At 34.3% G+C, this 21,538-nt stretch overlaps 1 protein-coding gene across 1 annotated transcript in view; it reads right to left on the reverse strand.

Moving 5' to 3' along the window:
* LRP1B (LDL receptor related protein 1B) overlaps window positions 1–21,538 on the reverse strand; it is a 699,724-nt gene that overhangs the window by 182,215 nt on the left and 495,971 nt on the right. Inside the window, exons 28-32 of the mRNA XM_069861579.1 lie at window positions 13,860–13,991; window positions 12,068–12,295; window positions 9,625–9,799; window positions 9,226–9,320; window positions 4,839–4,988 (exon numbers count right to left, since the gene is read on the reverse strand). Coding sequence (XP_069717680.1) covers window positions 4,839–4,988; window positions 9,226–9,320; window positions 9,625–9,799; window positions 12,068–12,295; window positions 13,860–13,991 — 780 coding nt within the window. The remainder of the gene's footprint in view (window positions 1–4,838; window positions 4,989–9,225; window positions 9,321–9,624; window positions 9,800–12,067; window positions 12,296–13,859; window positions 13,992–21,538) is intronic.

Genomic DNA, 21,538 nt, shown 5'->3' on the forward strand with positions numbered 1-21,538 from the left:
TTTTATGTCTGATTTTTTACACTGCTGACTGAATTTTTAACATGAATTTCAACAAGAATAGCACTTACATAGAATCATTCACTACATGAAGTCACTCCATTTTATACTGGTAAACAACTAGGAAAATATTACTACTTATCATCACATAATATTTCCTTTGCAGTTTCTACTGCAAATATTTGAAAAAAAATAATCACCAATGCTCAGCAAATTCTATCCTTATTGCACGAGCTACACAGTATACATCATATTCCTACTTTGTAGTGAAATGAGCTGAGTTTTGTGATTTTGTGTAAATTGTATTTCTGTCAGGACTTGATACAAAATCCAATCAAATGCCTCCACCAAAACTGCTGAAAGCAGCCTTCAGTATCTTTTTCTTTTCAGCTGCAAACTTACAGTAACTAATCAATACTTCTCTAGCAGTGCTCAGTTTATGATTCAGAGCCATATATCATTCAAGAAAGACTACACCAGCTTGGAAATAGACCAGATAGTGCTGCATGTTCCTTTGTAATTCAAGTCTTGTAATAGAATGACTCTGTTCACCTATCCAGAAATGCATACAGTTCTCACCACTAAGGTAAACTTCCAGCCAGTTTCAATTACAGGCAAGGAACCATTTTCATTCATTAATTTGGAAGGCAAGACATGAGACTTTATGCAGAATACCAAATACATCTATATAATTTGATGACACACACTGGCTACCAGGAAAACTACTACAATCACATAGTGAATATGATATATTAGACTCAAACCTCAACCCAAGAACAGAAAGCTTTTTTTTAATGTTGAAAAGTTTATTGCTGTATTGTACAAGAAAATTAGATGTTCTCTCACACAGAACATCCTGAGTTTCCAAAACAGTGGATATATTTGCTATCAACTTTTAAATGGTGCTAGCAGAACCATGTGAGGCATAGGGTGCTGGGAATTTGGTAAGCTTCTGAAAGACCAGAATAAACTTCACAGTTTTTTGAGCAAAATAAAATGAACAGTTAACATAGTAGCAGAAGAAAATTACTGTTGACTGAATGCAAAACAATAAACAGTGGGAGTTACTCAACAAAGCATTTGCATGCATTTTTAAATGGTAGATTAGCTAAAAATGGCTGATGTTGCATGCACTGACGTTTTTCACAGTGAATGTGTCTTTGAAGAAAAAGTGAGAAGAGCAAAAAACTAAATGTGACTTCATCATGGATTTAGAGGAATATCTTTGCAAAACAGGATAGAAAAAGAAAAATAATTTTCTTGTATGCTTAAGGGCATTGAAAAACATAGCACTTTTGTATATATTTAAATGCTTTATTTGAAAAGGAGCATCATTTTCATCCCATGTATATTTTGTTCAAAAAGATGTAGTGAAACCAGGCACCAAAAGACTCAGAATTCTGGAGCTCAGTGTATGGAAAAAGCAGAAAAGCAGTAAATGAAAGAATCAAAATACAGAAAGATGCAAATTGTTTTCATTTCTCTCAAGGACAAACCTGAGTCACTTGTTTGCACCAACTTGTTTGCCAGCATTACTTTTCATGTCTTATCTACCCTCTGTGTGCTCCCACTGGAGGATACAATGGTAGGAGAATGTTAAACAGAACATGGAAAGGACCAAACAACAATAAATGTCTGAAACAGGAGTGGTAACTTCCAAACATTTTACAACAGCTAAACCACAACACTAAAATAGAGGGATTGAAAGCAATGAAGCACCATAAGATGATCTAGGAGTAGTACTAAAGGAGAGTGGCATTCATCATTGCCTGCTGAAACTCTTCATAACTCTTCACGAGTAGTGGTGAACTACTCCATAAGCTATACTAAATAGCAAAACAAAACTTTACTGACGTAGCAAGTGTTATTAGCAAGAGTTCATATCACAGTTCAGAACCATGGAGTGCTTAACTGCTAATCATTTCTCCCATTTTGAACTTAACATAATCGAAGATCAGGATAACACAGGTATCAGAATAACACAGAGATTACCAAAGCAAGAAAGGCCAATTTTGGACCAAGCCTCTCTCTTTATATTCTTCTGGAATATAAACTCTAAGATATAACAAAACCCCCTGGAAACAGAAGATCTGTTAACTTTCTGTGCAAAAGGCCAACCAGAGGAAGACTTGAAGACACTAGTTCTTCGTGGAGACTATTGGGTTATCCTTGGGAGTTTCTGGGAACTCATGCTTTCTGAGAAGGAGATAGATGGGAAGGAGGATAGTAAGGAGATGCTTCACAAACAGCTACAATTTTTTTTCAAATCAAGAATGACTAAGGTGCTAGAAGAGTTTACCAGTGAAGTATATTTATTAGAAATGGAGATTTTTTTCTAACAATCCTCCCTCTCCAAGTGGACTTAGCAGAGGCAGGGTGGGGGACATGGGAACCAGAGCTATCTCATACCACATTATCCTGTCCCCTCAATTCAATGAGTTTCCGTCCACCATTTCCTTATTTTAGCTTTTCAAACCCATAAAGGTTCTGATGATCAACAACAACTGACCAATGTGAGACCTGGAGAGACTACTGTACAACGGGAGTCTCAAAATACTAAAATCTATTTCCTCTTTCTGTACCAGTGGAAACACAGCCCAACAATATGACACAATCACATACTTAAAAAAAAAACCCCCCAAAAAAAAACCAGAAAAAAGAAACATAAAATATAACCTGTTCAAAATACTGCTTTACCTTGGGGGACACTAAAGGCCAAAGAAAGAAAAGTGCAAAAGACAGCAGAAGCCCATGTGACTATGTAGCACTCAGCAGAACCTACACGGCCCAAAACACTTAAGAGTTTTGGGCACAGACATCTTATCCGCTTCCTTCTCAGTCACTGATTAATTCAAATGGTAAGAATCAATTACAGATCTCTTATCTTGCTTTATATCACATTGGATTTTCTGTTCTGATCCATTTTAAATGCATGAAAGCCTGACTAAAAGAAGCTGACATAAGGCCACCAGCACTTCAGGAAAATAGATGGAATTTGTGTTGCTACAGTATGTTCCACAACATAAAAACATACAGGAGAAACAAAAATAGAAACTGTTCATGATTTCAATCAGCATATACAGTGTTGTTTATAAAACTGTACTTGTCTGCATTTTTCTCCAACTGTTTTATATATGGAATCATACTGCAACATCATATTACAGTTTATCACAACTATGGCTCCAAAACAAATTAAAAAAACACAAAAGCATAACAAACAGAAAAATCTAAACATAGTGTAAGTTTTGTTTACTGTTTTTAAGTAGGAAAAATTGTCATCACCCGTGAAGACAAAGCATACCATACTAAGAATATTAGATGTATATACTTTTAAAAAACACATAGCAGAGATTCTCACATCCTCACACCTGCAAAAATTCAATGACTTTCACACAAACAAGCATGAAACACTCTTCTATAAATGATTGCTCTAAACTACTTAATGAATATCCCAGATGGATCACAACTGTTGTAAGTTTCTGTGAATCACAGATGAAGACTTGATACAAGATACCTAAGTAATAATGTGAATAAATAGTCTTTACAACATGTCCTATTAAAGACTTCTGACAGCTCCCTAAAGTAAAGGTTATCTATTCATTCTATTTCTAGCCACAATCAAATCAATTAAATCTATTTGTTTATGTTAACCTTGATGACTTCTCCTGACATAAAACTTGCTTTTGTTTATGAATGTATACATAAAGCACCCCTTCTCCAACAGATTTTGGCTTAATTTAGAGTCAATACTGGCCAAATATGTGTATAATGCAACTATTTAATACTTTAAAATACGACTTAGTTTACATCATGTGCATAAAGTCTTTGGAGTTCATTTAGCATATCTTTCACAAGTCAATCTATATGTACATTAAATAAATAATCAATCAAATAAAACACTTTTTAAAGGGACTCTGGCAGTTAAGGAGGCAACTATTGCAACAAAACTCTACTTAAGTACTGAACTTTCTTTCAAATATCCAAGATAAACACATAAATTTTAATTCAACCAGAACAGAAATTGATAAAGCACTTGGAGGAAATATGGAAAGCTCTAAAGTTATGTCTAGAACGGTAAAAATAGTAGATCTGAGTCAGACTGGAATTTCTCAACACACTGAATCCTAGCTGCAAGCAAGGGCCAAGAGCGGAAGATACACTTAAGAAACAGTTAATTCAAAACAATTTTCTCATAATATTCAGCAATCTGCAACTTAAAGACTTCTTGAATTTTTTAGGAATTTTTCGTCTTGTTACCATTTTTGTTTTGTTTTTGAAAATAATTTAGATGCTTTTGAACGTTCTAAACATTTCTGATGTTTGAGGTATAACAAGGAGAATAACTTTTTTTTTAAACAATTTAAAACATGGAATATTAGCAGACACCTGAAAATCCAAAGCATCAATCATAAATTCATAACCCAAAGCAGCCTTCACAAAATGCAAGCCAATCCAGCAAACTAGGGCTATTCTGAACTAAGACAGCAGAAAGAAGTGAGCAGCAGAAGAAACAAGTCATAGATAATCTTTATGCAATAGAGAGCATAACACACCTCCTTCAAACGTGCTTTACAAGTAATGACAGTAAATATAAGCCATCAATCTGTTACCTTAGTCCTTGTGCATATTTATATATGCAAGCCTATATTTAGAAGTATATTCTTGTAACAGATTGTAAATTGTCTGGTAAATGAAATGTAAAGCTTCTCACAAACAGAACAGCAAATATACTGTAAATCTTATTAGGTTAAAAAGAAAAAAGAGACCTTCCCCAGGCTTTTTTAATTAATTACTAATTAGCTTCCAACCATTTCAAGATTAAATTATTACACTGCACTTACCCATAATGGTTAAAGCTGTTGCTTTTGTCAAGTCTTCTTTCATTGACTCTATTATTTCAAGATTTCCACCGTCCAAGTTACATCTATTTATGGTTCCATTTCCTGAACTGATCCAGTAAAGTTTGTTCTCTCCATAATCTATTGCTAAACCTGTAATTAATGTATACAATTTCAGTTGTGTCTTGAAGAGAAAATATACATTTAGCGTTAAAGTGTTTTTGTAATAAAAGTATATTAGAAAAATGCATGCACATGCACAATTATGTTATCTACCCACAAATCTATTCAAAATTACAATAATAATAAAACAAACAAAAAAAAAAATCAAACCCAAACAAACCTGGCCATGCTTTTAAAGATTTCTGCCTTTTCTTTTTCCCAACATCTACAGCAATGAATGACTGACTGATGAAGAAGCATTATCTGGCAAATAAATAACTCTGTGATTGAACTTGGGTCCTACATGAAGTTATTAACTAGTAGTAAACACAAACCAGAAGCCATCATTCATATTCTCAAATTATGAATTCAAAAAGACTTAAAAAACAATCTTCTTATTGTGATTCAGAACTCTTAACAAATCTTTCGTCTCGCTACATACACAGCCCTCTGCTTAGAATGCTGGAATAAAAAATCTAATATGAATTCCAAGTAAATTTCTAGTATTAATTTTGATTTTGCTTCATAGTGAACTGACCTCATGATCAGTTCTTTGGAGTTAGAAGCAAAAGAACTGTAGAAATTAAATACTTGCAAAACCACCTACTAAATGAACAAAGCAAATAATTTTCTGGAAGTAAGAGCATAGAACTAATAGATAATGAGTTTCAGACTTCTATAATCCTTTAAAAATGTTGAAGTAATTGTAGCAAGAGGTTTTCCACAGTGAAATACGCTTGGCATAGCGACAATACATGCCATAATAATTTGCTTTGGTATTAGGCTTTTCCCAGAACTCGTGTGTAGGTATCCAGCAGCAAGTTGCCAAAGAGTATTGTATTTCACTTCATAGGGCGACCTCTAGATGTTGTACAGTACTCTTCTTCCATCCATTAAACCACTTCTCTGTGGAAAGCCAGAGCTATTTCCAAAACCTTGATGGAAGAAAGCAGTGCCATGTGCTGCAGCACTTACAGCTGGCAGCACGCCACTACTTCTTTACGCGCATTTGACATAGGAGGCCAAAAGGTGTCTGCTTTCTAAGCTTTTGACAATCAGCTTTCCAGTTCTTTTACAATTACTTATATTTTTCCCCCTCCTTCCCTTCTCTGCAAGTGTATTTCCGAGCAGAACAGAACACACGCTTGAGAGAGGATAAGGATTCTGAGTGGTGCCTTCAGGAGAGGGGGACCTTGTAGCATCTCTCTGCACATCTGTGCTCGTATAACAAGCCTTGCTCAAAGTGAAGACAGTGCCACAGACTTTGGGGACGAGCAGCATTTGCAGTGCTTAGGCATAACACAGGAAACTTTACTGTGACTATGGATGAACCTTGTTACAGATTAACACAGGTAATATGCAAGTATAAAGCTTTCCTTGCTCCGAGATGGGTAGTATTTGCTGTTTTCTAACTCCTGAATGCTGCCAGCCAGCTCACTGATTTCACCTAGACAGATCTATTTATGGGGTTGCTGTGAATGCAATCTACAGAGCAATTACAATGTTATCTTGTCAGGTTTTCTACTTCTTTAGATATTAAACTGCTGTTTCTACACATGGGTATTCCAATTACACAGCAGCAACTGACAAAAATAACATCTCTGTCTCCTTCTACCCAAGCCTACTACATTTTTCTTCCCCAAGTATTTTCCTGTTGTGTTATTCTATGTATTACAAATCTTTGTGAAAACATCTTATTTCTAATGTAGACAAAAAAATATTTATTATAGATTTTTTTCAGGAACTGTCCTATTTTTACTAATGAAAGTAGGTGACTCTAAGTTTGTTCACAAGAAAGGATTGAGCTCTATTTAAAATAATAAAATAAAAAATTCCCACAACCTCCTTCGAAAAAAAACACTAAACACCTCCTCCCCCATTACAAAGTCCTTTACATATAGCTGAGAGGGTGATCCAGTATGTTTTTAAATGCTGTTTATCCACGCTGTTTCAGAGCTTACTAAGAATGCAATACTTTAAAGTTACTTCAGCCACTTCCTTAAAAACAACCCAATGGGTTGAGCCTTTCAGAACCGCAGAATAGACTAACGAGTCATATATTGTACATACTAGTTAACTTTAAGAGACCAAATCTGCAGTCCTAAGATTATCAGTTTCCAAAATCTCCAAGCTACCTACTATTGGTGTTAATATAAAATATTTTAATTGAAATAATCTCTTCTAATATAACTCAAATTGAGACAAAAAATAAAAAAAACAACCAAACAAAACCATCGGCAGACTTCAGAACACAAATATAAAAACTACTTTCATTACTCCAAATCTGAAATTATGTCTCAAGAAAACTAAAACCCGCATCAATTATCAGGATATTCAACTCTAATATGCTGCCTTTTTCATTTATCTACCTGCAAACAAACTCATTAGATCATTCACCTAGCTCCCCAAATGCTCAAAAGTAATACTGCCTGAGCTAGATTTTCACCTATGCAGAAAGACAGTTTCTCAGTTAGAAATTAAATACTAAATTAAGGTTTAAGATCACTGGTCTCTGGCTCATCGGCAGTATTTTCTTGTTCTTAGCATGTGAATTTCTTATATTAATAGTAAGATTAATTTAAACATTAAAACACTAATCTTGAATATATTTTAATTTGGACAGGTGCAAGCTTTATTTTCCCTTTACACACATATATACATATACCTACATTCTTCACAAACTACATATTCTACACTTCACATATTTTAGCAAGCTTTCAGACTGCCAAGAAGGGAAAAGCAACTAAATCTCTATGGTCTTCTTACTATGCTATAAGAACCTTCAGTTGGGGATATCACCTATTCCAAGTAATTCTTATCAGCTAAAGGTGTTAAAAATTAATCCAATAATATAGAAAGAAAAAAAATGCCTCACAGCTCAGCAGTGAAGTAAAAAACTTAATCTTTTGTCACAATCATCATTCCTATAAGGCTTAAGGGTAAGTTTCAGTGCATGAATAGTCCATCTGATACCAGTACAACTGAGAAACATCACAAAACCCACATGGATTTGCAGGTGCAGTCTTTGACAGCACTGATATGCTTACAGGGAAAAAAAAAAAATAAAAAAACCCCAAACAAACCCACAAACAAAAGGAGTACTTACTGTTCTACCATGTGTTTCATTCAGTGGTTTTATTGCTACTCAGAACAAACTCCATGACAAAAAACATAAGGAATGTAATTTAGGACCTTGTAACCTACGATCACAGGCTGTATGGTACAAAATGTTGCACACAGCTTTACCTCTTAATGTTGTCATAATGTTATTAAATGTGCTTATGCTGCAGCTTAAAATCAGCAGGCTTAACACTCTTTTTCCAGATAAATAGATAACGGTCTCTTCAAGTGAATAGACAGAAAATCATAAACAATAAAACAGTCACTGAATAACGTCTAGATTTTTTTTTTTATTTAGGATCCAAAAATTATCACATATTGCTCTTATTTTACTTTTATTTATGTACTCAACTCCTTAAGTCATTTTTGCCTCTGCTTCCTTAAAGCATTCAGTTATGAAAAGCCATAAATGTTTTAAAATTTAATCACATTATTGACGGGCCATTAATAAGGCAACAACAATTGATGCAAACAGATTAATTCTCTAAAACATTAAATTACAAAAAGGAAGACACCTGAACCAAAACCAAATAACACCTCTAGAGAGAGAGTTTTGGATATTTTTTCAGAAAGTAATTTATGATCAACTATGATAATTCTCAAATACTGAAACTCAGGCAAAGTCATTATATGAAATGCATGCTTCAACTGCTGCTGCATTCCACATATGAAGAGCTAAGAACCAAATTAGCTTTTGATTGTGCAGCTGGAATTCTGGTGGGGAAGGTTCTACATTTCCAGTCAAAACATCATCTCACATATATCCACATCTTATTAAAAAACTACTCTCTATTTTTTTTATCCATGTTCTACAGAATGAGAAATATCGATAGGTTCTCCTTTACCTTCGATCTACAGTAATCCTAGAATTTTATTATAGTATACTGAACCCGCTACAGTAGATTGCAATTAGAATGGGCCAAAATATTCTTAAAATTGTGAAACATAGAAGCATATCACTGTTTTCATGTTTTTATGCCTGTTCTTATCACTGGTGCATAGTATATGGGAAACATCATAGTGTACCTGAAGAGTGTTTCAAGATAAAACCCGTAATAAAGCATTAAATAATAATAACGATAACAACAATAGGAAAACAGGTATTTACCAACAGGATCTTTTTGGTTCTGAAAGAGTATTTTGCTGTTGCTGCCATCCATGTTTGCCATGTTAATTGTGTTACCATCCGTCCAGTAGAGCTTCCTGAAGAAGAAACAAACACATTTAAAATACTGCTTTGTGCACACAGTATTTTTAACGCATCAGTAGTGAAATCAATCATAAGTTTAGAAGCAGGCAAAATACACAACTAATGATTACATCATTTAATTGGCAGTAGGTTTTGGTAGGGAAGTAGTACTCAGTTACAAAATTCTCAGTAAAATCTTTCAAATGTGTGAATTTACTTAAAATTGAAACAGAATGGGTCAACTCAAAATCTGAACAAAGCAGAAGTCTTCTGACAAGCTTTGCCGTAGTTTACTTATTAAGACCACAGATACCTTACCCTTTTACTGGGTGAACTGCAAGACATTGAGGTTTATCGATTCCATGGATGATTGAGGTTTTCAAGGATCCATCTAAACGTGCCACGTTAATTTGTGTTTCATCAAATTCTGAGCTAATCCAATATAAATTACGTGATATCCAATCCACTGCAAGACCTCTGATACTCTGGATATCTGAAAAAAAGTGAAAGCAGTTGTCCTTTTAATCTCCGTTCTGGATTATTCTCAGTCTTAGAGAAAAAAAAACAAACAAAAACAAAAAACACCAAAACAGCTTCTTCTACAGTTTCTTAATAATATTGTACAATATTATATTCAGATTTCTTAATAAACTAGTCACCAAGAAATAATGATCACTATTCTCTTCTTGGTCCTGATGCAGTATTAAAATGATCATTGCACTGAAGATTCAGGAAATCCCCCATAAATGCTTCTTTAAAAATTAGCATAAAACCTATTGTCCAAAAATAATCATCAGCCGCACACTGAATTTTTGCAGTGTATTTTTCACACCACCAGTATTACTCATGTTGTGCTACCTCAGATAAGATGTGGTTAGTTTGGCACCCCTGCATGTGTCTTTTTATGTGATAGTTTTCCTTAGCAAGATATTAATTAAGAAAAAGATTAATACATGATAATATCTCCCTTAAATACTGGGTATAAATATACTACTCAAGATCGAGATAGCAACATGCCACTCTTCCTTGGCATTGCAATGGTTCATGTTGATCAGCATCTTTGTAGACGAGGAAATAGGCCAAAGGTGATTTAATGAATTAATTACAGTTCCAAGCCTGTACACTATCTCTTTGTCAACGTAACACGGTTACTTGCACTGACAGAACTATTGTCATTGACAAACTAACATAGATGTGGCTGTGAATTGGCTTGTATATACATAAGGTCAAACAGTGATTGGGCATTAGGAAGTTTGCCAACTTTAGAGAATGCAAAAAAAGAGCACTGAATACATAGCCTTGACCCATTTTAGACTGATCCCTTTCCTTTTTTGGTTGGAGGAACTAGAAAACAAGCATTTCATACTCTTAAAAAGATTAAAGTATGACTTTGGCATCTTTGTGACATTGGCATAAGACTTCATCCAACAAGAATCCCACAAGTATGGGCTTACAAAGCTTCTTATGTTCTTATAAGAAGTGTAAAAATATAACTAAGTAATGAGATAATTTACACTTAATAAGTAGTCTTTTAATGTTTTGATGTGTCAGAACATCGTAATTTTGCAAATTTTATAAATAAGTTATATCTGGCACAAAAAAATCCCCAAAAACCTCAACCACAGAAGCCAGTGTTGTAAAAAGAATATCAAAGAATGCTGATAGACAAAACCACACATAGTACGTTTCGTTTCTTTTCATTGTTTCTTGATAGGTTGTGTGATTTTTCACTGTATATTTCATGAAGTAAGCTGTTTTTACCCTTCTAAGATTTACAAAACCAGCAAAAAACTGCTTCTCTTTTAGGCATCATGTAAAGAGCAGCTCTAATAGGCACTTTAAACCTTGTCCTCACTCTGGGTACTGAAAAATGTCTCTAATTGTTAATAAAATTGTCTCTGAGACAGCAGGGAGAAAATAAAGATATTCACACAAAATAAATAAATTAGCAATCTACATAGCCAAGTGAGGATATTGCCACATTTGTCGAATGATTTTCAAAAATATGCTTATACAGAACAAATTTCTTCTAAAGTGACACTAGGAATAGAGATTTAATTATTTTTCTGTAGTGTCCAAACAATTTTTTTTTTATTTGTTCTTAAAAATCAGATAAGGTTTGATTTTACAGAATTATTTCTTTTCTCCTCTTCCCCATTCAAACACACACTTGAGGAACGAGAGTTTGCAAAATTTGCCTCCACATAGTCCCTAACTGACAGTTTTCCTATTTTCAAGCTAGTAGAAGTATTACAAAATAGAAGAACATCATGTGCTGCCAGGACTGCAACTGACAGTCGCTGGAAAGAATCAACAAAACCCCACCACTAACAAAGATAACAAATGGTATATTTAAATCCTGGAGCTACCTACTGACACAGGGTTGAAGCAATCAGGCAATAGGAAATACACATGATATTCTTTAATACAAATCTCTGTCAGGATATTGTTATTTTTTTGATTTTCATCTTTATTCTACCTTTCCTGGAGGACATAATTTCCATTGTTTAACACACATGTCAATCTTTTATAAAACAATGTTGCAATTGCAACCCAACCAATTTAAATTAAAAAAAAAATTATAAATAAATAAAATGAAGTAGAATGCTAAACAAAATTGCATTTTATTATTGTGTATATCAATTATCTAACACCCGTGAAAAGTACATAAAACAAGAATTAGCATACTTATATTTTAGCATGCTTATAATGCATATTTACCAATAATGAATTCCTTTTACTTCAATGTTATGCTATTTACCTCTTGAAATAATTGTTTCTAAGCCAGTCCCATTAATGAAGGCACGCTTGATGGTCTGTGTTTTCACATCAGTCCAGTATAAGCGTTCCTCAACGGCATCAAAATCTATGACCGTCACATCATCAATGTCAGGAACAGTGAAGGCTGTAATGAAGTTGAAGTATGGATTTTCTATGTCCACTCCTCTTATTTCTGAATGCCTTGCATAAAGAAGAAATTTCTTCCTTTCTGTTAGAGAAAAGGAAACCATCACTCCTCATCCTTTTCATAACGTTGCTAACAGAAGTCCAAATAATTCAATTGCAATCACTTTACAAATGTGTAAATGGAGTTTATACAAGCGATTTAACATCAAAAAACCTGCAGCCTTTAGAAATAAAATGCTACATAGCATAAAAATCACTGTAAAAATCTATTAATTCTGGATGATGACCATGAAGTTAGTACAACATTAGATGAATATGGACTTGTGACTGTCTAAGAAGAATGATAAAAATGAATACTTGAAAAGTTATCCCACACATCCCAATCAAAAAAAATACTGTTTCATTTGCACATCATAACAGATATTAATATTCGTTATCTCAGGGGAACGAAGTGCCACTGTAACAGAGAAGCAAACAGCAAAAATAAAAACTCAGGAAGAATTCTGCAACGTGTATGTAAGCAGCAAACAGCAAACACAGGGAAGGAAAAAGAACACATTGGATATTCTGATTTATATATCCACTAATGAAAAAAAGGATGACACTTTAAAGGCAAAAAAGAACTCTAATTTTTTTATCTCAAAAAGCCTAAACTATTGAAGCAAGTGTCTGTGAATAATCAGTAAAGGTAACTTTTTTCTCTGCGCTACCCTTGATATGACAAAAGTTTTTTGGCATTTCCTAAGCATTATTAATCAACACTGAAAAGAGCAATGTAGTACAAGGTTTTACAGATAATAACACAATTATTTGACATTTCAAGGGCTTTTATAGCTTAAAAGTGTTTATTGTAATTTTTTATAAAACTTCCCCAGCAAGGCTGCGTGTCTAATATTTACTCTTCATTACATTTTTTTAATCCTTGAAAATGAAACTAAGGCAACTTTAGAAAACCAGGTAGAGATTTAAGCATTTAAGCGATTAAGAACCTTTTTGTTATTCAGCTTACCTAACTCATCATTGTCTAATGACTTACTTTACAGTATAAGACTTTCTGTTTTGCAGAGATAAATTTTACTAACACATCATACACATAAGCAACAGAAAAAAATGGTTGTGGTAATAAGTATCAAAGCTCCACACATTTCATATATTAGAACACCTTATCAGTTCTTAAAAAAGAAACAAACAGATGTCCCTTTAAAAATATCATAGAACCATAAAATCATGCGATGCTTTGTATTGGAAGGGATCTTAAAGACTATCCAGTTCCAACCCCCCCTGCCATGGGTAGGGACACCTCCCACTGGATCAGGGGCTCAAAGCCCCATCCAACCTGGCCTTGAACACTTCCAGGGATGGGGCAGCCACCCCTGCTCTGGGCAACCTGGGCCAGTGCCTCATCACCCCCACAGGAAAAAAATGTCTTCCTAATAACTAATCTTAATCTCCCCTCTTTCATCTTAAAGCTGTTCCCCCTAGTTCTATCACTGCACTCCCTGATAAAAAGCTGCTCTTCAGCTTTCCTGTAGACAAAGAATTAAAAAGCACCGTAGAGATTATTTAAAAGGTTATATATCTATTAATTAATCCAGTTCAAAATTCTAAAATCAATACCATTGTCATAGTATATGAAGAAAACTTACCATAACATGTTTTCTTGTCTAAAGACAGTTTCATCAGATGTGGGCAGGCACATGCAGCACTTCTGTTGTGATTGATCAGACACATGTGAGAACACGGACCTCTGCCCTGATTAGCAGCACAGGGATTGGAAGCTAAAATTGAATAATGAAATACAGGAAATATAAAAACACCACTTGGAAAACTAGCGTAAGCTCCATTGATAAGGAAGTAGTGAAAAAAGTAGTAGACAAACTTGTCCTCATTGATTAACTGATTTTGTGCTCCAATCACTTTTTCCAGGCTAACATTCCCTCTCGTCGAAGCAAATATTTTTATACATATTTTTTGTTAGTAGTGCCACAAAAATTTATCATTGTAACTTCATTAAACCACTGGATAATTTTTTTCAAATGAGATATTAATTTTGCACTGTATTTATAACACTTAAATGTAAAGAACTGTAGATTCCTAACGAGGACACATGAGATAAAAAAAATGTTAATATAAGGAGGACCCGAACCACAGATTTTGTTTTGTGAAGAGTTAAAGATTAGATTATGAAGTGGATTTTGGCAAATTCAGTGTTCCCTCACAGTTTATCTACCTACTGGAATATTAGTTGTAAATTCAACATGCAAAGATAATTTGAAAAAAAAAACCATGCCAAATTATTGATAATTATCTCAAAATAAAACCTCTCCTGAATGTAGCTTTTTTTCAAGTAGCTTCCTATAGTTCATCAACTGAAAAAGATATTCTAAAATTGCTTCAATGAGCAGAAGGAAAGCTGACCAGAGAAGATGACTTAGTCTGCAAAACTCGGAAACTATTCTTATTATTTCCATTCACTATTATACACACTCAGTTCCCAAGCACTCCTGAAAGGCATAAACAGAAAATAATGTTGATTTTTCTGTTTTCCAATAAAAATAAGCATAGACAATTAACAGTGATGAAAAGGGAAGTGGAAATGACTGACACATAAAACCAAACTTATAATTAACAAAATCAATTAGTTTAGAATATGTTCCTGCAATGCTGCACTAAGCCTGCAATATAAGCAATTAGATAACTAGACAAACCTGATATATGAATGTTTTTGCAATAAAGAAAAAATTAGCTCAATCTCAATCACTAAAATTTGAAGATAAACTCAAGGATTGCTTCCATCAAACCATTTCTTTTTCATCAGTGCATGCTTCCTTAAAATTAACCACCATTTCCTGAATCGTTTAACTCCTCACTTGTCCGATCAGTACTTCAATCAGGGAGCATGAAACTTTCAAAACCTTAGACAAACAGATTGATGAAATTCTACCCACCATCTTCCTTCACATTGTCAAAAAAATCATGGGCTTTTATACTTTTCTGTACAGTCAACACATTTGCCCCTTTCACACACTAGCAGCACTGGAGACCAGTCAGCACACTCCCAGTCTTTGCAGTTCCTCCTATTCCAAGACTTATTAAAAAGAAATATCCCATATTCTCTCTGTCAGCTCTTCTAAACCTCTGACAAAAAGACAGCTTAAACAAGCTTTAAAATACTTATTCTCGGTTAATGACTTAGCATATCATCACTTTTCTTGTATCTGTGGCAACCACGTAAAAAAATGTGGGGTGGTCTCTTTTAACAAGTTCACAACTTTGTGTGGAAGACAAAAAATGTGAATCTGAGGAAAAGAGACTGAAGTTAAGAACATTCCAGGAACCCCTCATGATAAGAATCCACTATTAATGGCTATTAATATGATTAAATACAAGTCATTTACCCCATGAACTACACATCAAAAAAGAAACATAATTTAGAATTTTGACAGTAATGTGAAGGAGGTCATAGAATCATTGAGGTTATAAGGGATCTCGGGAGATCACCTTCAGCCTTCTGCATTTTTTTTTTCCTACACTCTTAACACTACTGCTGCATGATTTAAAAAGCGTGCTGTGTGCATCAACAAAGAGGAGACAGTACAATATGTGTATTATCTGCCTATATCAGTTTCCTTCATATACCAGGAAGCATAAAATGGGTGTAAAAAGAAGCTTACAAAGTAGATGTGTTTATTGTCACCTGTATGCAAAACTGGAAGGGTAAATTGCCATAATCTAAAATTACTTACATCAGCACATGTGTATGTTCCTTTCACACTACTACTGCTTTTACTGAATAACAGGTTAGTCTATTCATTCCTTTCTAATAAAACTAGTTGTCTTGAAGGCAAATAGGTACTGTGTCACTTTGACTCTAAAAATTTGGCTCTTAATTCCTTGTGCTAGTTCTAACGTTTCCTTCTGTTTCTATTGTGAACAACCATTGCTTACTCGCCTCCTCAATGCCATTTATGATTTCACAGACTGCCATCATACAGCAACCTATCTACAAGCTGCATTTCAAGAAGCATCAGCTTACCTGTCCTCATACAAAAACCCTTCCCAGCCTGTCAAGCTTTCACAGTATCTTATTTATAAGATCAGTACACAGTATTTGAGATGTGGGAGCGATATGGATTTATACAGCATCACAGTTCACCGGCTGCAATTCTTTATTCCTTTCCTAATCATTTCCATCAATCTGTTTTCCTTTTGATCACAACAATCCATGGAACTGTCATTTTTACCAGCTGGCCAGCCTTTTGCATTATTTAATTCATTTCCACTTCTGATTGCTTGTCAATCCATTTCTTTTACAGTTCTAAGCACAGTATACACATACACTATGTCACATTCTCTATCACAATTCTTTTCCTTGACTGCTCTCTAAAACATGATTTAAACAAAATCTTTATTTTTCTTGATCAGTAACAAAAATCCTCAGAAATTCTATTACTGGTTGACAATTCAGCAGTTACTCTGACAGCCTCTGAATATACATTCACTGTGGACCAACTTATTCTCCATATTAACTTCATATTGAACCTGTCCCTCCTTAGCATCAGATTTTACCTAGGCAAAATCTTAATCTTGGATTTTAATGGTGCATGACATGATTAAATTCTGTCTGCATCTTCAAATATATGCATTAGAGTTACATCAAAATGATATTTTTAAATTGAAGACAATCTGTTCCTGCTCATATTTAAAACTAGTTATAGATCCAATCCTTTGCTCACCGTCAGTACTTTCTGTAGTCATAGGGCCAGAGATCCTTTTGTTGTACCCAGTCAAGTGAAACTCTTAACTACCTGATTATATCTGATTATTTTAGCAACAATCTTTGGAATTTACAAGTTAAGATTGATCAGAGAATGCATTAAATACTAAAACACATATTTATTTCCTATATTCATTATTTCTACCTCAGTTTTTAATAATTCACTTGAATCAGTATACCATCAAATAAAAATTTACGTATTTACCATGAAACTAAATAAACATGAACATTATTAGCTCAAAGTTTGAACAATTCTTCACGATGCTGTATTGTATATGGAATGATAGCTTTATTCTGAAGCTCTCGTTAATAAATCTCTGATTCCCACCCACCCCAGTGTACAGTTCCTAGACAAAGGGTACTGCAAAAAAAAAAAAAAAAAGTATAAATACAAATAATGATGCAAGTCCAAAACTAAGAAGGGACTGCCTGGAATGACTGACCTTAAAAACACATACTTGCTGACTAGGCAGATAAGAAATGCAGATGTAAAAGAATAACAAATGTTGTAATGCTAGGGTATTACCATGTAAAAGGTGTAAAGGCAATAGTACCTTTAGAAGCAGCTGCTATGCGTTATACAAAATGTTAAAAAAACAGAAATAAAAATCCGACATTTACTATTAAATTAAGTGACAAAAAGCAGTGACAATGGAATAAATCAAATCCAATTTTGAAAAGTTACATAAAAGTTACATGAAAAAGCGACTGAGAAATAAAACATTTGATAAAATTCATGTGTACTAATTATAAAATGAAAAAAACCAACCAAAAAACTCAAGTTACACACACAAGGATGAGCACTGAAATCATCCTTATCTCCAAAACCCTTCTCTGAATCAACAAACTGTATTTATACTTATGAAATGGCTGCCCAATACCACTCTCATTACAATAGCTAGGATAGATTGAACAAAATTATCAAGTATTAGGGTCAAAATAAGTCAGACAAGGGCCTCTCTCACACAGGGCACAGTAACGCACCACAGCCTCCTGCCCAGAAAGTTGTAGATACCATGAGTTTGTGTTAAGTTCAAAAGTCAACTAAAAAGTTTGATGCAAGATCAATCAGTCAAAGGCTTTAACACGTATGACGCACAAAGATACATCTTCAGGTTCAAAACTCAATGAGATACAGGTTGACAGGTTATATGGGAGGAGCATGGCTGTTATCTTCCCCCAGGTCCATACATTACTGTAGGCACTGATCGGTCATTATCAAAGACAAAGGTAGGAAAGGCTGCTTTGTAATTCCTAAACCAAAAAATGGAACTTTCATGGGGTAAAAGTGAATCCAATGTAAAGTTCAGACAGACTGCATTTATTTTGTACGATTTATAATACATACACCACTCTTGCTGCTGTTTTTTAGCTAAAAATTTAGAATGTACGCAAAGGTTGTGGTAGAATCTCAAAATAATATTTCTTTTTAAATCCTCCCAAAATAAAATAGCTAAAACGTTGCATCTTAAGCTATATTTCTATAAAAAGTTATTTATTTCAAACAGCTGGCAATCCAGGCCTCAATAGAATATTGTAAAAGTGCTGTGAAGTAAAACGTTTTCCATGTTTTAATTACAAAAGAGCCTACTGGTACCAATATACTTTATATTCAGCAGTTATTATACTGCTTGTCCTGATTTTTAGCCTATAAAAAATTCAGTCTGCAAAAAGAAAAACAACACCATGGCCATGTGGTTTTTGTTGCTTTTTTAAGATTCCAAGTAATAGCTTTGAGAAATGCAAAAAAAAAACCTCGGAAAGTGTGAGAAATTCACAGCTTTCTAACTGTTTTCAAGGTGTGATCCTTCCAAAGCATCATATTTACCCCTTTCAGCACTACCCTCGGTAGTTTTCCTTATGGTACGCATACCACTTCTTGTGCCTAAAACAGAAGGCCTTGTTCTTTGCAGCAAGTGGGTTTTTAATATATAATGGTAGTTCAGAAAATATTCTTCCTAGAAAACCTGTGTTTGCCATGTTAATAGCATTCCTGACACGCAGCTTTGATTCCGTGAAGATGAGTAAGTCTTAAACTCATATTCCTGAGATGGGACATCATTCCACATTAAATGCATGAAGGTCATGGAGCCTTACACAATCTCCTGTGGTTTACTGACAGATGAACCTATCATCCCTACAAATATCTCAGTGTAACTTTGCTACCTTAAATTAGCATATGTCCTAGATTAACTGAAATAATGCTGCTTTAGACTACAAGAACTCATTTGGATCTGCTCTACTTTATTTCAATAAAAACAAGTTGCATGATATATTTTAAAAGCTAATAACCTTTCACGTACACAGGTGACTCAGATGTATACCTATGGAGCTGATATTAACAAATGTTTGTCCTTCATGGATATATTTAAACTGACATCTTGTGGTGCAAGTCTACTGTTAATTTTATTTTGGGATTCTAAACTGCATGCCATCAGTTACTGCTACAAATTCAAAAGAAAAATTAAGAAGTAATCTCATAGTATCACCATTTTCTCTAGCATCAATAAATGTAGGTACTGGAGTTTTGTAGAAAGAAATTGCTCGTATTGAAAGAGAATAGAGCAAACCCAGAAGCCAAATCATAAATCAGAATCTGGTGTTTTCTACATCATAAAATAAAAGATGCAATTACACAACTTGATATTTAAACTTCTTTATTCTGGCAAATAACAGCTGAAAACTTTTCCACATCTTACAGCTTGCCTTCAGGTAGAGGTATCTGCCACTATGGAATACTAACTGATCTTTCCCCAGGCTATAGTCTCACTCCTAAGACATTGCCTGGCCCCAGTTCAAACAGAAAATAGTTTTGTATTTCTTTTCTGACAGCTAGAAATAGCTAATGGGAACTCTACTGCTACTGTGGAAACACCAAATACAGAATACAGTTACTCAGGAAAATGACTAATTATACAAATATAGCAAAACCTGTTACTTGGAAAGGGCGTGCAGAGATGCATACTTACTTCACCCATATTTTAATATCCTGGACATACATACTCCTTTGTCCAGCAGTCAGACGGCTTTGTTAGAACAGTACCCTGGACTAAAAAGTAAATACTCATAAGACACTTTTTTAAAAAAGTACTAAAACTCGAGGAACTTGACATCCACTGAAAAGCAGCAACATTCTTCTTTTGTGCGAGTTCATTATTATTTTAAAATAAAACCATCAGAAAAAGTGCATCCTGACAACATATACCACATACTGCAAGGCAGATTAGCAGTTGTTCACTGCGAGTCCTCATCACAGTTTTCATCATGCTTACACTCACACACTAACAGCAACGTCTCTCATTTTTCAATGCATGCTATTAGACAGCATTCATCAAATCTTTTGACTGCTTGTTTGCAGGAAGAATTTTACTTACTTACTCATTTACATTAGAGCTACGTCCACAGTCTTCTATGTATAACTAAGGCAGAACTGGCTTCTAAGACATTTATAAAACCAAACAAAATTGTCAGCATCTAATGTTTTTAAACAAACGTTACTCAGAGCCTATTAACATAAAATGCTGAATAGCTAACTGAGCACTACAAACCCTGGGCGAGAATTATTTAGGTTGGAAAAGACCTTAAAGATCATTAAATCCAACCATTAACGCTGCCAAGTCCACTACTAAATCATATACCCACATGCCCATATTTACAATATCTTTATAGATATCTATAAAATAAGTACTATCTACACACTAGATAATCTGTATCCTTAAGCCTGTTTACTCTAAATAACAAATAGAAAGCGTAAGACTAGTGATGAATAATTAGAAATGCTGAAATTACTAGGGAAGAATGAACAGATTATGGGAGGTAGGTGACAGTAAGACCACTGCAGAAGAACAGTTGCTAGAGCAAACAAACATACATATAATCTCTAAGAAGAAAGCTCACTGCACTGATTAACCATGACTTATTCCCTTCTGGATGATTTGTTTTGTTGTTTACAAATAACCCATGAGTTGTTGACATGAAAGTATAAAAAAAAGCCTACAGAAAATTAATTCTTCCCTCTGATGGCTCGCACAGAATTACAATATGTCCTCAGTCGGAAGTGACCCGCCAGGATCATCAAATCCAACTCCTGCCCCTGCAACTAACAAAAAATTTGTCACACATGTTAGGAAGGCTACATTGAAGATGTGGGCTACCTTGAGTAAGCTGGCATTCAAGCTGTGGTGGAATGGTTCTAAGCTCTGTTCTCTTTTTGATCAATCCCTAATGTATCTTTTTCCAAGAATAGGTTTGGAAATTGTCAGCATCAATATAATAAAGTCTTCCTGGTTTATACTTCTCTTTATAACATCAAATTTATTTTAAACTTCAACGTAGCTATGGTCACATCCAAACCCAATGCTTTTAGTTCTCGATTTTACAAGGTGACCACTGAGAGAATTGATCTCCAAGTATCCTTCCAACAAAATAACTGAGGAAGTTTAATCAGGACCATTTTCTTCTGTTCAGCATCCTATCATATCCTTTCATTACTACTTCATCTAACTACCTCATCCTCATTATTTCACATTGAATGAAGTGAAGCATCTG

This window comes from Phaenicophaeus curvirostris, chromosome 7, assembly GCF_032191515.1.
Source record: "Phaenicophaeus curvirostris isolate KB17595 chromosome 7, BPBGC_Pcur_1.0, whole genome shotgun sequence".
Taxonomy (NCBI): domain Eukaryota; kingdom Metazoa; phylum Chordata; class Aves; order Cuculiformes; family Cuculidae; genus Phaenicophaeus; species Phaenicophaeus curvirostris.